Raw genomic sequence first — 15778 nt, forward strand, 5'->3', positions numbered from 1 at the left:
GGACACTGGGTCTATGAGATCTTGTATATGCTGTGCTAGAGGTCTGGACTCAGTACATCAAGATTCAATCACAAAGATAATTCTTAAATTTCTTATTCAAAATATGCCTAGCAAGACTAAACAGGTAATTCTTTTAGAAAAGCATTTTGTTTTGATCACTACCCTGGACATTTCGTAGTATAGGAAATCACATCCACAAACCACACCCAGTTCAAAATAATGATCTACTCCGTAATTTTCCTGTACAGGAACTTGTAAATTACGACATTTTACTACAATCTATAATGAATAATCTGACTCACAATGCCTCATCTCAGGGATTACTCAATCCTGAACAAATGAACCAGAAATAAGTTGTTCACTGGGTTTTAGATTTTTCCATTTGCTTGTTTTAACTTGTAAAAAGCAAATCCCATTTAGGTAGTATCTTTTTTGTATTTAAGAGGGGGGAAAAAACCAAAACAACACACACAAAAACATACAGGAAAAGTGGTATCTTGCTCATTGTCCTCTGTTTTTGTGAGTTCAGTACATCTCACCCCAGCGCTTGCTGTCACTCTATCTATCAAGCCAGAGTTATTTAATTCAAGCCAATCCACTACTAAACTGTCATTTCTCACACTCACTCATTTGCTGAATTAGCAAATTCATTTCACTCCACCCACTGTATGTGCCCACTATCCAACTAGTAAACCTGAGTGCAACTGAACAAGAAATAATGTATCAGAAAAGGATGCCCTTTGAGCTGGCACAAGAAATAAACACACATAATTTTATAACAAAGCATCAAAGTCCTGCAGTCACACTCAAAACCAGATCAGATGCAAAAAATGTGTTTAGGTCAATGGCCCAGAAGACAGACCCCCTTTGGGCCATAATGCCTGCTCATAATTAGAAGCAGACACACATTCAAGATGGTCTTTCCACCTTCTAGCTCAATATAACCATTCCATAATGTATCTGGGTGGCCAGAGGAGTTAAGGCATCAGAGCTCTATCCCCCAGAAGAAGGGGAAAGACCTTGCAGCATTCTTACACATCTGAATATTTCAGCCAAGAGGTGACTGATAAGAAATCTCCACAACATATTCATTAGTGAACTGTTCAATACATTGGGATTCCATGGGATTAAAAAAATTTTAAAATCATTATCTGAAATTGAAAGAAAACTGGAAATAAGGGAACTGTACACAATACTTTTTATAACATTTCAGTACATGAGTGATTAAAAGACAGACTACCTTAGCTCACAGTATCTAACAGAGGTACACTGAGACCTCAGTATGAAATGACAAACTTTAAAAAGACCAAAAAAACCCAACACCAATGATTTCTGTAAAAATTCTCCTTCCATCCAAAGAAAAATGCTCAAAAGCAACCTAGCCTAATGTAAAAAACAAATGTGAGGTGGCCTTTTTCTCATCTTACAGCACAGTCTGATGGAGAAGTTCATTCCTGTCATTCCCTCTGAAAAAATCTTGCAGATGGCCAGGCCCCTTAAACTGGCACCTAGCCTAAGAAATTATAACTCCAAAGGTAGGTACACACACACACACACACACACACACACACACACACACACACACACACACACACACACACACACACACACACACCTCTTATGCTTATGGAAAACTCCTGAAAGGTAGAGTCTGGCCACCAGAAAAAAAAAAGTGCAAAACAAAATCTGTAAAAGAAAACCAAAAGCTCATCTTGGCTCATAGATTAATAATTTACCTTTTCTTATGTCCTCTTTTTTTGCAATGCATTGCTTAGGACAAAGAGAACATGAGTGGCTTACCTTATTTACCCAGGAGGGTAACAATAATAAAATCTCCAGTCAATCAGTAACTTATTCTCCATCTTTGTTTTGGCTGAGTTTAACCTCAACTCTCAGAAATATGAAGCACTTTAAAAAACATTAATCTTGAGTTGCTCTAAAAAGCTCAACTTTTGTATATTAGCTTCTTTCTTTCCCACCTCTAACATATTTATATTCACCACAGTCCAAACTAAGGATCCAGTCCAAAAGAAGTAATGATTTATACAAGTTTTACTCTATTGTTGTTCTACTACCAAGCAATAAAAGGAGAGTGTATGGCAGGGAACAGGATTTCCTGTCAGAAGTAGATGTTTATCTTTTAGTTTAGACAACCAAAGTTACTTGTCTGTTCATGAGCTGCATTTCACTAGCCTAACATTTCAGGTAGTTCAACACTTTTGTAGGCACTGGAAAGCAAAATGTGTATAAGCAATGTAGAAAAGGGGGACGTTGCAGGAATGATTATATTATTGGTATTGTATTACTTGCAAGGACTAGCTGAGGGCAATGTGGGGTATTAGCCTTCACAACTGCAAAAGCCCAGTTATAAGAGCTTGATGCTCCCTAAGGGTTTAACCCCTGAAGAGGGTTTCAGATGCAACATTCTAAAAACCAGCACAAAGCCAGCCATACACTGCCATACACTTTTTCAAACCAAGTTTAAGATAAACATGGCTTGAGGGACACATCTTCCATTTCACTGTCTCTTCCCCTAAGTATTCACAATGTGATAACAAATGTTAAGACTAATTCCCCTGATTTTTGTGGAATTACTTCTTGTGAGTAAAAATCTCTCAAGTAAGCAAAGATTTTCAAAAGATAAAGCCCTTAAAATATTCCTGCTCCCCACATCAAGATGGCTACATCTCTTCAACCACCTCCTCTCCCTGGGGAAAGAAGTAGAAAACTTGTCCACTTCATATGAAGACAAGGTATACAGAAGAAGAATAACTACTCCTGCTGCTCCTTATCAGGAAGTGCTTCATCCTCCCAGAAATCAAAAGTGTGAACACTGACTTTCACTTAAGGTACTTGAGTAGTTTTAGCTGAGGACTGACACCCTGAAAAGCTGGCTCAACAATGCAGCTTCAGGATACCAGACTTGCTCTGTGGAGGGCCTCTAGCCACAGTGTTTTTAAATGCAGCAGCAGAAGGTCTTGGAATTTCATCTTTCTTGGCAGAACTTTGATTTCAGTTGATATGACCTCAATTTGGCACAGGTTTTTGTTTCATAAAACCTTCAGAAAATTAACATACCACATCTATTTTAATGACATATTCCTGCACAAACATGAAGTTATGCACAGCTGTAGTACCTATGACCATCAGAAAAATTATGAGCAATGTAACAAATTAACACAAGCCAAGAAGAGCCACCCATATACTGCTTGACTATTTGCAAGAATCCTTTGTGTAGCAACAGGAAAATGCTAGAGTGAATGTCACAAAAACAAAAAACAACATCTTTTGTTCTGGCTTAGCTTGATTAAATGGGTTACATCTGCTGTAACAACAGCTCAAGAATAACATTCCTATTTGCCCTCCCTAGTCAAGGAATCTAGCTGCTTCGTACAACACTAAGAAATTAATATACAAAACAACCCAATTCTTTCACAGTGCTGTCAAATTAAGACAGAAGTCCCAGAATGTATCTTAGAATTCTTTGCCAATTTTAGTACATCATAGTTAGAAACATGCATTTTCTTCTATCACACTTCTGTATCAGTAAAAGCTCCAGTAAAAATGCAGCAGAACAGAGTTTCTTTTGCTAGAAAAGTTGATACTGCTTTGGGGGATCAAATCATTGGTATGAGCAAAAAAGTACTTTTTTGCACTAGTATAAGCACACAGTATTAGAGACAGACTGAACAGGTTTTTCTAGAGTAGATTTCACCTCAAGTTGGGGACATACCAGTGCTTATATGTTTAAAAAAAGGTGGAGGCTTTCATTATGACCTATGACAGAACAACCCCTAACTGATCATCACAACACCATATTAAAAAAATCCCCATACCAATTAAATCAAAACAGCAACAATAAAAAAAAAAAACAAACCACCAATAAAACCCAAGCCCACACTTATCCCCCTTCAAATTCTCAGCCATGTATTTTATATTGCTTGACCAATGCAGACCAAAAGCAGTCTCCCTCCCATGAGAAATACTTCCCAGTCCACATTCTAGTGACTTGGACAGCAAATAATTTTTTCCAACTGCTGTTCAGCTTCTCCAGATACCAGGGAGACAACATGCTCTCTTTAACAACTTCAGAGGACAAAGAAACAACAAAGCTTTGTACTCCAGTGCTAAGAGATCACTGAACATCTGAAATGCAGGCAATTTCAAGTGTGCAGTGCTTCTTCCTTTGAGTCACAGGACCTTTGTATCTTGCCTGATCCATGAAACTGAATGTCAATAGTTAACACTAACAACATCTAATCAATTAGGTGAACTTCAGGAGGAAACAATTCAATGACATTTCACTCCTTTGTACAAATAACATGTTTTGGTAACTAAGGGGTTCGATTAAAGATTCTGCAAGGAGGAAGAGAAAGAAGTGTGTTTGTTTAGTGGTCTCTGCAATTTCACATGTCCTTTGTTTTTCTGCTGAAGTGGCAAGTGCTTGAATAAGCCTTACAATAAGATGAAAGCTTCAAAAGTTTTTGCCTTCCAATAACAACTACATGTTTCCTTTTGAAAGCCTGGGACACAATAAAATAAAAAGCTCAGCTAATTTTTACTGATACTGTCAGTTTGTCTTTCTGAGATATTTTAATGTTGCCTATTTTTTTGAGATAATTTTTGACAGGCTTTGTTTTATGAAAGGTACAGTATGATTAACTAACCTCTGTTTGTTCAAAGAGCTACATACAACTGCAGTTTCTGAAGCACCTAAAGCCAGTACAGAATGAATGTCCATTGATTAAAGTCTCCACTCTTGTAAGACTCAGAAAATCAGAGGAAACAAGAACATTTCTCCAATCCAGCTTGTCTGGAACTAGTTCCACACCTAAACCTAAGCTAGGAAACTCAGTCCCATACCTGCAGTCATTCAAGTGCAATTGCCCCTCAAAAACATCTTTTTCTAAGTGGCTATGCCCCTTCAGTCTTAGGCTACTGGGTTGCAAATATCATGTCTTTGGTCAGATAGGACTTTTGGTTTACAACAATCCAGAAGGCATGGACCATTGTCAACTCATTATGAACTGTTACCAGTTCTAACTTATGGCTCCACCAGAAGGCCCACAGTGAAATATCAAGACTTTCTGCAGGATCAAATCACCTGTTAAGTTTTGCCAGGCTCCATGAAAAAAATAAAGTAAGAGATCGAAGGCAGTCTGCAACTAAGGAAGCAATTTATATCAACAGAACAAGCATAGAGTTGCTTAAAGAATTAAAGATGCAGCGAGTTTAAAAGTGGACTAAACCACAGAAGCTTTACATTACACACACGAACTTCTGTTTATTTAAGTAGCAGTTAAAAAAATTCCCCAAAGCCTCACAGGCTCTCCCTGGCACAGATTTAATCAATTTGCACAGGTCTCCCATCTGTTGCACTCTGCTTCACAGAGCCCTCTACATATATTTCCTTCAAGTCAGTTTGCTTATCTTTATCAGAGAGGTAAAACTACAAAGAGGGTTTGCTTCTGTGGGCTAACAGAAACACCTAGTAGAAAAAAACCAAACCAAACCAAAACACCATCATGATACTTAACTCCAGAAGGTTATAAATTATGACCAAGACATTACATAATGTAGTGATCCATTCCATTTTTCACAAGTCAGTGCTAATCTTCAAATAGTGCCATCAATCAATCACCCTGCACGTACTTTGAAACCCAGTAGCATTTTGGAGAATTCAAAATGCATTTTAAGCAGCAAAATAGAATCTTATTTCCAATTTTTTTTCAGGGAAGTATTTATGAATGATGGCTCTAACATAATGATATCACTGTGTACTGCTCTATGGGACATCACAACCCAGTCACACATATAGCGATTTTAAAAAGGAAACAAATATACAAAACCCAAATTCTACCACTGACTACAGTTGTGTATTGTTTAACCAACTCTACACACAAAGATGAAGTGCAATGAGTAACGTGCAGTCCTGGGTTCCCCAGTCTGAGACGTGCACAAACTGGATTAAGTCCAGCAACAGACCACAAAGATGATGGAGGGACTGGAGCATCTCTCCTATGAGGAGAAGCTGAGAGAGCTTGGACTTTCCAGCCTGGAGAAGGCTCAGGGGGGGTCTTATTAAGGTATATAAATGCCTTACAGGAGAATGCACAGAGGACCGAGCCAGGCTCTTTCCAGTAGTGCACAGTGGCAGGACCAGAGGCAATGGGGACAAACTGAAATACAGGAGGTTCCATCTCAGGAAACACTTCTTCACTGTGAGGGTGACCAAGCACTGGCACAGGTTACCCAGGGACTATCTCTGTCCTTGGAAATACTCAAAAGCTGTCTGAACATGGACTTGGGAAACTGGATGAAGGTGAGCAGGGACTTGAGCCAGATGACCTGCAGAGGTGCCTTCCAACCTCAAACATTCTGTGGTTTTACAGAAATTATAGAATTACAGAAATAAAACATACATTATATATATAAAATCTAATATAAAGTCTTAATATAGACTGCTTTAACAAGCACAGACATATAAGCAAACAGTTAAATACCAATACAAAGACTAACCAGGACACTTAAATGATATGACTTAAACATAGTGCAACTACTTTGATGACTCTAAGTCAACTATGGAAGAGCACTCAAGCTGAAATACTGAGATTTAAATTAACTAAAGGCACACATGCCTTGAAATGGTGGTACTGTATGAGTACAGACCATATGAGTGCTGGGAAAAAAGGCATCCCTTCTCTGGTGAAGTATGCAAGGAAATCATACTGTATCACTGATGCTCTGTAAGGGGATAAGGGAAAATTGCCCTGTAGGAGGAATAAGGAAAGCTGATCCATTCTAAAGCTAAAAATAAGCATGAAGACATTTGCTTAGTTGTATTAACAATATTAATTTTAAAATGCTGTTTTAAAAAAAGCTCAGTTTTTGCAAAACTCTGGAAAACAAAGCCTTTATGTTAGCATTTGCTCTATCATCAGATCATATAAGGCAAGACATTCTGCTTTAACAGAGAACTGTAGTAAGAGACAACAAATTACTTGTAGATGAGGAAATAAAGATGAATGTTATTCTAACAGAAGCAAACAAATAAATAAATTATTAAATAAATCACATAGAATGGCAGCCTGACCCCTTGTACAGTGTTTAGCAATTGGAAATCTAGAAAGCAGGCATCCACACCAGGATGCCTGGTTCAAAGGAGATTCAAAAGCAACTCAGTCTTCTGGACGAGAACTGATTAAAACGAAGTTTCCTAAAATAGGGCTGTAAGTATTAATTTACACAGCTACTTCCCTATTTCTAAATCTGTAAACAGCACACAATTACATCATCATGCTAGGACAGATATTCTTGAACATTCAAAGGACAACAACAACAAAAAGGGAATGAATTTGAAACAAGATTCTATTTTCACTCTTATGAAGAACTGATACATAATGAAAAAAATGCTCTCAGATTTCTAAGAGGGAGCTTGTCAAAATAATTGTATATTTTTTTAAGTTTGTTTTTTAAAATAATAAAGTCTGAAAGAGCCCTAATCTCTATTCCAGTCACAACATTCCCAACTTTCCAATTAAACACCTATTAGATTATACTAAAGAAAAATTCCAAACATTTCTGAAAGTTTAACTTGAAATAAGCTTAATATTTTCCCACAGCTTAGAAAGATAGAGTGAAATTTTTGTCTTCAGAAATAAAGTTGAGTCAGAGTGGGAAAAAAACCACTACTGTTATGAATTTATCTAAGTTTGCACTGGTAAATTTAGAAATCAATTTAATCAGGCTTCTTACCTTATCACCTTTCTTCCCAGACTTCTTTTTCTTAGGATTATCCTTCCAAAGAGATTCTACAGCAATATATCCCTGAAGACTCCAGTCATACAAATGTGTACCAGCAACCTTTGAAACAGAAGATATTAGAAGTCACACATTTAATAATCTGGGAAGTATTTGCTTCTTACTTAAGTAGTAGAAGTATTAAAACACAAGGTCTTTAATAGCTTCCTGTTCAAGCTCAGGTTGTAAAGCATTAATAAACATATCGAAAAAAAAATTTACACAAGGAATAAGAAAAGCAAACTTGCTAAAAAATAGCTTAAAGACTACCTGAAATCATATCTGTATAAAAATGGGAGGAATGACGCTGTATGGAAACAACTCTGGTTTTCTTAGTATTTGACATTCAACAGGACTAACAAAAGAAAATAATTTTTAATTTGACCATAGTAATTTCAAAGACAAACACACTCACAAAAAAAAAAAAAAAAAAAGCAGCCCTACTTTGTAGCTATGCTGTAATTTTATATTTTCACTGCTTTGACAGAATAGTCAGTGTACCCTTTTGTTTCTTTTTGTATGCTATTTACAAGAGCTAATTTCCTGATAGATGGCTGCAATGAATAACCAGCTGTGAGCTCTCAATACAGAAGACAGCTAGGAAAGACAGTGCTTGCTATATTGCACCAACAGGTAATTTTGTGACAGGAAAGAACCCTAAATCTAACAAAAGAGTATCTCATGGCCCATACATGATACAGAACTGTAATGTTTATAGCATTCTTTAAAACTCAAGAGTATTATTAGAGCTTGAAGCTCAGGTCAGTACTCATTATCACTGTCAGTTTTCTTACAAATAAAATACAGTAAAAATGGACAATTCGTTCAAATAGACAGCTTCTGAACTAAAAAACCAACAAAAACATAACAATAAAACACCTTATGAAATCAAGAAATATGAAGGTATCACCCTATCTCCCACAACAGGCAAAGCTGGAAAATCAGAACTATGAAAACAGGGCAAGCATAAATGACATTTCTGAAACAGTTTTCTGATGTTTCTGAAAAAGTTTCTGAATGAAATTAAAGTTTCTTCCAGTCTCCAACAATGTTCTGCTCACAAATTTCCTGAGCCAGAGATGATTTCTATGTGTGTAACAATGCCCAATTTCCCTCCTATGAGCAAGCTGTACTTCCCCTTGAGTCCAATGCAAATTTTCAGTACTCACAACATCCTGTGCTAAGGAGCTCTACTGCTGGGCACACATGGTGCAAAGAACCACTTCTCTTTGTTCATCTGAACTAAATTAACTACACCAGTTACATCCCACAATGGTAGGGATGTGCTTCTGGGCAGAGATCATGTTGCTATCTTACAGAAGAGTTTATCTAACAATTAGAATTAAAAGAGTCATAGAAACCCATCTGCTTCAATCTTTCTAGGTAGGAACACAGTTCAGATGAGATGGCCCAGCACCCTGTCAGGCTGAGCCTTTAAAGTATCCAGTGCTGGGGAATCTACCATCTCCCTAGAGAAGTTATTAAAAGTCTGTTCTCAGAGTGAAAAACTTATTTCCCATCAGGATCTTCCCAGGAGTAACTTGTACCCATTACTCTTTTTTAACTGAAGAACCCCTTTTTTGTAGTTTTGACACCCCTGGCCAACTTTAACTCCAAGCTTTTGCTTTTCTAAGTGCATCTCTGCATGCCCTGGTCACGTCCCTGTGATTCCCCATGGGTGTTATTCCAGAAAACAGTAAAAACAAAACAAGAAAACAAATCCAAACAAGCAACTACATTTCTGAGTCACAACTAAATCTAAAACATAGGTTGTTTTAAATACAAAGGCCTAGCATATCTGTCACAGCATTTTACAATTACAGTTGTAATTTTTAAACAAGTCAGTATGATGCACTAAGTCTCCCTGTATTTGATGGTTATTGGAAAACAATACAGAAACTGTTCCAGGGATCAATGTATTAGACCTACAAAATCCCTCAATTCAGACATTACAGATATAGACAGTTATCTTCTTTTTCAGTATCAGGAGTGTTCATTCTGAAGGACTCAAAAAAAATATTTCTGAAAGTCTGAGAAGCCTTTAGTTCATCTGGAAGGATACTATGATCAGTTGTGTAAACTGTACAAACCTACCAGCACTGACAAATAACCCCAATAAAGAAACAGAGAGAGGGTATTTTTTCCTGCAATGTTACTGAGGACAGAGCTACCAACATAAAATGAGAAACAGTAACAATTATCGACCAGCCCTTTCTTGTTCCTACTTAAAAACACCCATTTAAAATACTGGAAAACATTCTAAATACCTAATGGTAAAACCTGAAATGTATTATTATAGGAGTCACACAATCAAGCAAATTATGAACCACACTGAATGAGAAACTGGCCCTTCACACTGCTGGAGGAGAGCAGCTACACCACAAGGTAGAGCAAGCCAGACAGGCTGGTCTGCCACAGGGAACCAATGTTTCAGTCCTCTACACGCCTCCCAAGGCCTGGGACCCACACACAGTCACAGCTGAAAAATACAGCTCTAGAGAGACTGTAAGCCACAAGATACAGGGTCAACAGGAACAAAGCCAAGAAATTTTTATAACCACCCAATGCATCCCCTTTTAAACACAATGCTAGAGGCATGCATGAGGCTTGTGTTTTATACCTCTCCTCATGGAGCAGTTGAAGGGCAAGCAGCTGGGCATTGTAGTTGCCACCACTATTCTTGGGAGTAGCAGTTCCAACCAGGAAAAGGAACAACGATAATACAAAAAATTCATTCCACTGTTTGAAGTATATATTCCAACATTCATACAAAGAGTTCCTTTCAAAGAGGGACAAGTTTTTCCATCCAGTCATCTGGAACTCTTAATTTCTGGAAGATAATTTCCAGCTTGTGTTCAATTACAATGTGCTAAAACACCACCTATGTTCAGTGCAACACTCCTAAGTATGTTCATGTGCTAAAATTTTAAGAAACTAAAAGTCAAAAGTCAAACTGAGTGGTTCTCAATAGGGACTCTGAAATAAATACTCTGAAAGTGACCTCAGGCCATGAACACCAATACCGGGTGATGCTACTGGGGTAGCATCAGCAGTCTCTCAAGGCCTAATGTGCATGTAGTATTTTAATTCCATATTTTAATTCCACAGAGGACCAAAAGCATAAAATACTGACTATCCCGTATGTTATGAGTCAAGATTATTGAGCAGAATTATGGTTAGAAATTATCTACAATGCATGCCAAGAAACTACACTGAGAATCTGCTGAATTTTCTAGATGTATATTGTTAACAAAATAGTCATAGTGCAATTTCATTTTGCAGCAAACATGGATCAAGTGATCCCAACTCCTTCTTTTCAACCCACAGTTCCTGTATTCGTGTCATACTCTCTTGCTATAACTTTGCTTAGCAACTCATGTATTATAGTTAAAGAAAAAATTTTTCTTCCAGACAGATGTATCAAGCATTATACCCCAACTGCAAATAGATTTTGCTGTGTTAACTTCCAACTCTCCAACAGCAAGTCTTTAATAAAGGTGGAAAGGAAAAAAAAAAAAACAAAACCAAACAACCCAAAACCACACACACAAAACTTTTTAAAATCTTTTAAAGTATGGTAAAATCTGAAAGTTAATCCAATGAAGGCAAATCTACCACTGTAAATTAAAAAGAAGTGATAAAGTACTCAAACATGTAAGTATAGCAAACTCAAACATGTACAATAGCATAGTGTAAAGAAAGTAAATACAAAATTTAAAATGTATGTTTTAAAGTATTTCCTATACTGTTCTATTAATGTGGAAAGTGAGCTTTGTTCTGACAGCACCCCTTTCTAGACTCACAGAATTTTTTTTGAGAGGCCTATGAAACTTTTCAAAATAATTACTAGAGAGAAAAGTAATTTCAGGTTTAAGAATAATTATTATGGATCATAAAATCTGATATACTTAAATATTTGCTTCTTTAGGAAAAGTAAAACATAAAAGAGTTTAGAGGAACCAAAACAGTGTGTAGGATATAATTTTCTCCACAGAAGTTTTCTAACTTGTACCTCTAGTGTCCTGGCCGAGTCAACAAAACTAAACCTATTCCGATCAAGTTTCAGGCTCCTGGTCTCATACTTGATTTTTTGTTATAGTCAGACTGAGAACTGTGAATTAATCAAAGGGTAATCTTGCGCTTCAAAGTTTTCATAAAATAAACAAGGTATTGTGAAGCTGTTAGTAGCAAATCCACAGTTAAGATGGAATTGAGCTTCTTTAAAAACAATACCATCAGCTGAAACATCATTCAATCACTTCCCACTTCACTGTTCAGAAAGCAACTAGAATTTCAATATGCAGTTCCAACAGAGTATGTCTAAGCTTCTTAAATTTGATGTTGGTTTTTTTCTGCCACTTGCATAATTTTCACTCCTTAAAAATATGTCAATAGAACTAGATTTATTTAGAGCATCTGAATCCTGGAAGCACTAAAAAAAGATTCCATCAAGAATCATGGTATCACTATGCTGGCAGAGCTCAAACACAGCATTTTGACTCTCCCTAAGTAAATGACCTTTTGTTTTTCAGAGATCATCAGATAATCTTTAGAAGACCATATTTTCATTTTTACATCACAGTGTCATTCCAAAGCCACCAATAGCTAGATAGCAAATTTACCAAAGCCTGAAATTTGAAGTATTTCTGACACAGTAAAATATGTGCACAATCAGTGTTTAAAAGCTGGATTTGAAAAAGAAAGTGGTGTAAAACTGAGGAATCTGCTAGAACAATTAAGAGTGGACAACAAGGAATATGAACTGGTATCAGCAGAGACTGTAAGCAATTGTCTGGTCTATCCAGTTCTCTCTTTTTACAGGAAACACATTTAAGTAACTGTAACTGAACATGGTTCTTATGTGCCTGAAACCACAAATGCATAAGCAGTAATGCCTTTGTGTAAAGTAAAGGCTGCCATAAGCAGCAGAATTCTCACCCCATTCCAGAATCTGCATGCTATCTTTCTTAAAACTCTATCCAACCAAAAGCAGAAAACTTCAATAACAATGCTTATCTCAAAATGCCGTCCCTATGATTTCTCTGTAGAAACTTCTTCCTTTTTATTTTTTCTTTTAAACCCTGTTTTAATTTGCTCTTGCTATTTCAGGCTTCCTTGGCATTGTAAGTAACCATGCAAACTGCACTTACTAAGCGTATTTACATTTATTTATTATTACTTAAGATTAAAGATTCAGGAAGGAAATTACGTTCCTCAAATCTGAGACATTGCTACAGAGATTAGAAAAAAGTCACTAAAACCCCCTCTATCTCAAGGGCTTTCAGCCTAGACTGCACGCTTTGACAAAGTAATTATAATTTTATTAAGTGCCAAGCACACTGACATGGCTTTTAAAAATGGATTATCAGTTAATTTGAAGGTAGGCAACAATAACCAATGTAAAAGTCACTTCTCAAAAAAAAAGGTACCATCACTGACCTGTGCAATAGCAACTGCTTGCTGAGGGTAATACATGGAGGCACCAAGAGCCATAAGGCCTGTAGGATACACTAACTTCTTTATTTTTGAGCCTGTTTAATAACAAACAAACAAAAAAATGCAGTTAGAATATATGATAACCAAGATAGCTGAATGGACCTACCCTTTATTTACAATTGAAACAATGTATTTAAATACAGTTTAGCGTATTTTCTTCTCAGTTTTAGTGGTTTCTTAAGAAACATGATTACTCAGACCAGTAATTATTCTTTTAACCTTTTTAAGGTAATATTTTGATTAACTTGGTTCTATAGTGTGAATTAACTATATTTTCTGCAGTAATACATAATTTATTTCAGTACTGAATATTGAAGTAAAAGCCACAGTTAAGCTATTTATATCAACTTAAGCACTTTTCTAAACTAAAAGGAAAAACTTGGGAAAAGAAAGGTTAGGATAGCATTCTTCTGATATACCAAGCTAAACAAGAGACACTACAACACAAAGTTTATTAAGTTACCTTGACTCACAAATATTCATTCTTCCACAACTGCTCTTATGAATAATTTTTCTGGATTCCCTACAGCAACTTGCAAAGTATTTGAAAGTACTCTTAAACTTAAGTACGTAAGATTATGCTATAAAACCTATTGCTCAGTCCCCATGTCAATTTTTAACATTTTTAATCAATTTGAACTCTATTCAATTATATATGTCTAAAATAATTCAACTGCCTGAAGAGTTCATCCTTTTATCACAGCTGGCCACAGGCTGTGTATCCTTGCTGGCCAGTGACAGCATGCATCACTGCAGCACTTTCAGGGCATTCATCTAGTCAGAAAGGAACACAGAAGGGAGAAGGTAAAGGAGAAAACCAAACAGCACAGGAAAAAAATATCATAGAAGAGACGTACAGGAGTCAGGATGCAGTAGTTCTGTTCCTCATAGAACAGCCTGTTCTATATGTGAAGCCATATGTGCTTCTAATAAAAGAATAACAGATTTTGAAGAGGAAATGCATGTTTAAAGTGCTTTTGTTTCTGTTAACATACAGTCACAATAAGAAGAGAAACTCAGCAGTAAATAAGAGATAGTCATAAAGTGATGTTTGTAGTCTCATGCAGAGGGAATTTGGTACCAATTTGCTATAAGACAGCACAGAAAAGGAAAGTTCATTGCATCTTCACAACCAGAAAAATTATACCATTGTTGCAAGGGAATGGAGAAATTTTACTTAGTAACAGCTTTGCAATATTCTTGCAATATCTCTTTAGGAATAAGTGTAACTGTTGAAGATATTAACACCTTCCAGTATGCTGGAGATACCCATTAGAGGCAAGTCTAGGAATCCTCCAGTTTCCAGTCAAGTTCTACTAAACATGGTTAGAAAAATTATTTTCAATAGCATTTTACATCAATCTAGATGACTGTGCAATACTCACATGGTTAAATTCTGAATACTATACTTTCTATTTAGTGAGCAACTCTATCTTCAGGTGTTATGGTTAGACCTGAAAGATTTTATCTGTACCGTCCAAGAGGGCAAATCTTCCAGTGAAACCAAGGAGGAAGAAAATAAAATGGAGCAAATTTGTTTCTAGCCTTATGTAGCACTAAAATTAAGGGGGCACTTCCTTCTGCAATTCAAATACTGGCTGTTATTTCCAGAAAGTACTGTAAACTATAACCAGAAAAGGACATTCCACCCACAGCATTCTCCTAGAGAACCTGGTGGCTCATGGCATAAACAGATGTAATCTTCAGTGGGTTGAGAACTGGCTGCATGGCCCAAGCCAAGAGAGCAGTTAAATAAACATAGTCAATGCAGTTAAATCCAGCTGGCAGCCAGTCACCCGTGCTGTTCTCTAGGGCCCAGTTTTAGGGATGCTTTTGTTCAGTGTCTTCATCAATGATCTAAATGAGGGTACTGAGAGCTTCCTCAGTAAGTTTGCTACAATACCAAGCTGGGCAGGAGTGCTGATCTGCTCAAGCGTGGGAAGAATCTGCAGAGGGACCTGGACAGGCTGGATCGGTGGGCAAAGGCCAATAAAATGAGGTTCAATAAGGCCAAGTGACAAAATACAAGCACTGTATTGTCACAAAAAAAACCAACCAAACAAACCTTGCCGTGCTACAGGCTTGAGGAAGAACAGCTGGAAACTGCCAGGCAGAAAAGGATCTGGGGGGAGAGGACTAGCTGACAGCTGGCTAAACATGAATCATCAATGTGCCCAGGTAGCCAACAGCATTCCGGCCTGCATCAGGGAAAGTGTGGCCAGCAGGAGCAGGGAAGTGATGGTGCCCCTGTACTCAGCCCTGGTGAGGCTGCACCTCCAGCCCTGTGTTCAGTTCTGGGCCCTTCACTACAAGAAAGACATTGAGCTGCTGGAGTGAGTTCAGAGAAGGACAACCAAGCTGGTGAAGGGTCTGGAGAACAAATCCTGTGAGGAGAGGCCGAGGGATCTGGGAATGTTTAGTTTGGAGAAGAGGAGGCTGAGGGGAGAGCTTATCGCTTTCCACAGCGACCTGAAAGGAGGGT

General features: G+C 37.2%; 2 protein-coding genes across 2 annotated transcripts in view; one reads left to right on the forward strand and one right to left on the reverse strand.

Annotated features, from left to right (window-relative positions):
* Window positions 1-15778, forward strand: part of PRDX4 (peroxiredoxin 4) — a 127324-nt gene that overhangs the window by 66025 nt on the left and 45521 nt on the right. The window lies entirely within an intron of this gene.
* Window positions 1-15778, reverse strand: part of APOO (apolipoprotein O) — a 32399-nt gene that overhangs the window by 4479 nt on the left and 12142 nt on the right. Inside the window, exons 6-7 of the mRNA XM_071750109.1 lie at window positions 13240-13331; window positions 7756-7863 (exon numbers count right to left, since the gene is read on the reverse strand). Coding sequence (XP_071606210.1) covers window positions 7756-7863; window positions 13240-13331 — 200 coding nt within the window. The remainder of the gene's footprint in view (window positions 1-7755; window positions 7864-13239; window positions 13332-15778) is intronic.

Source organism: Heliangelus exortis, chromosome 1, assembly GCF_036169615.1.
Source record: "Heliangelus exortis chromosome 1, bHelExo1.hap1, whole genome shotgun sequence".
Classification (NCBI taxonomy): Eukaryota; Metazoa; Chordata; class Aves; order Apodiformes; family Trochilidae; genus Heliangelus; species Heliangelus exortis.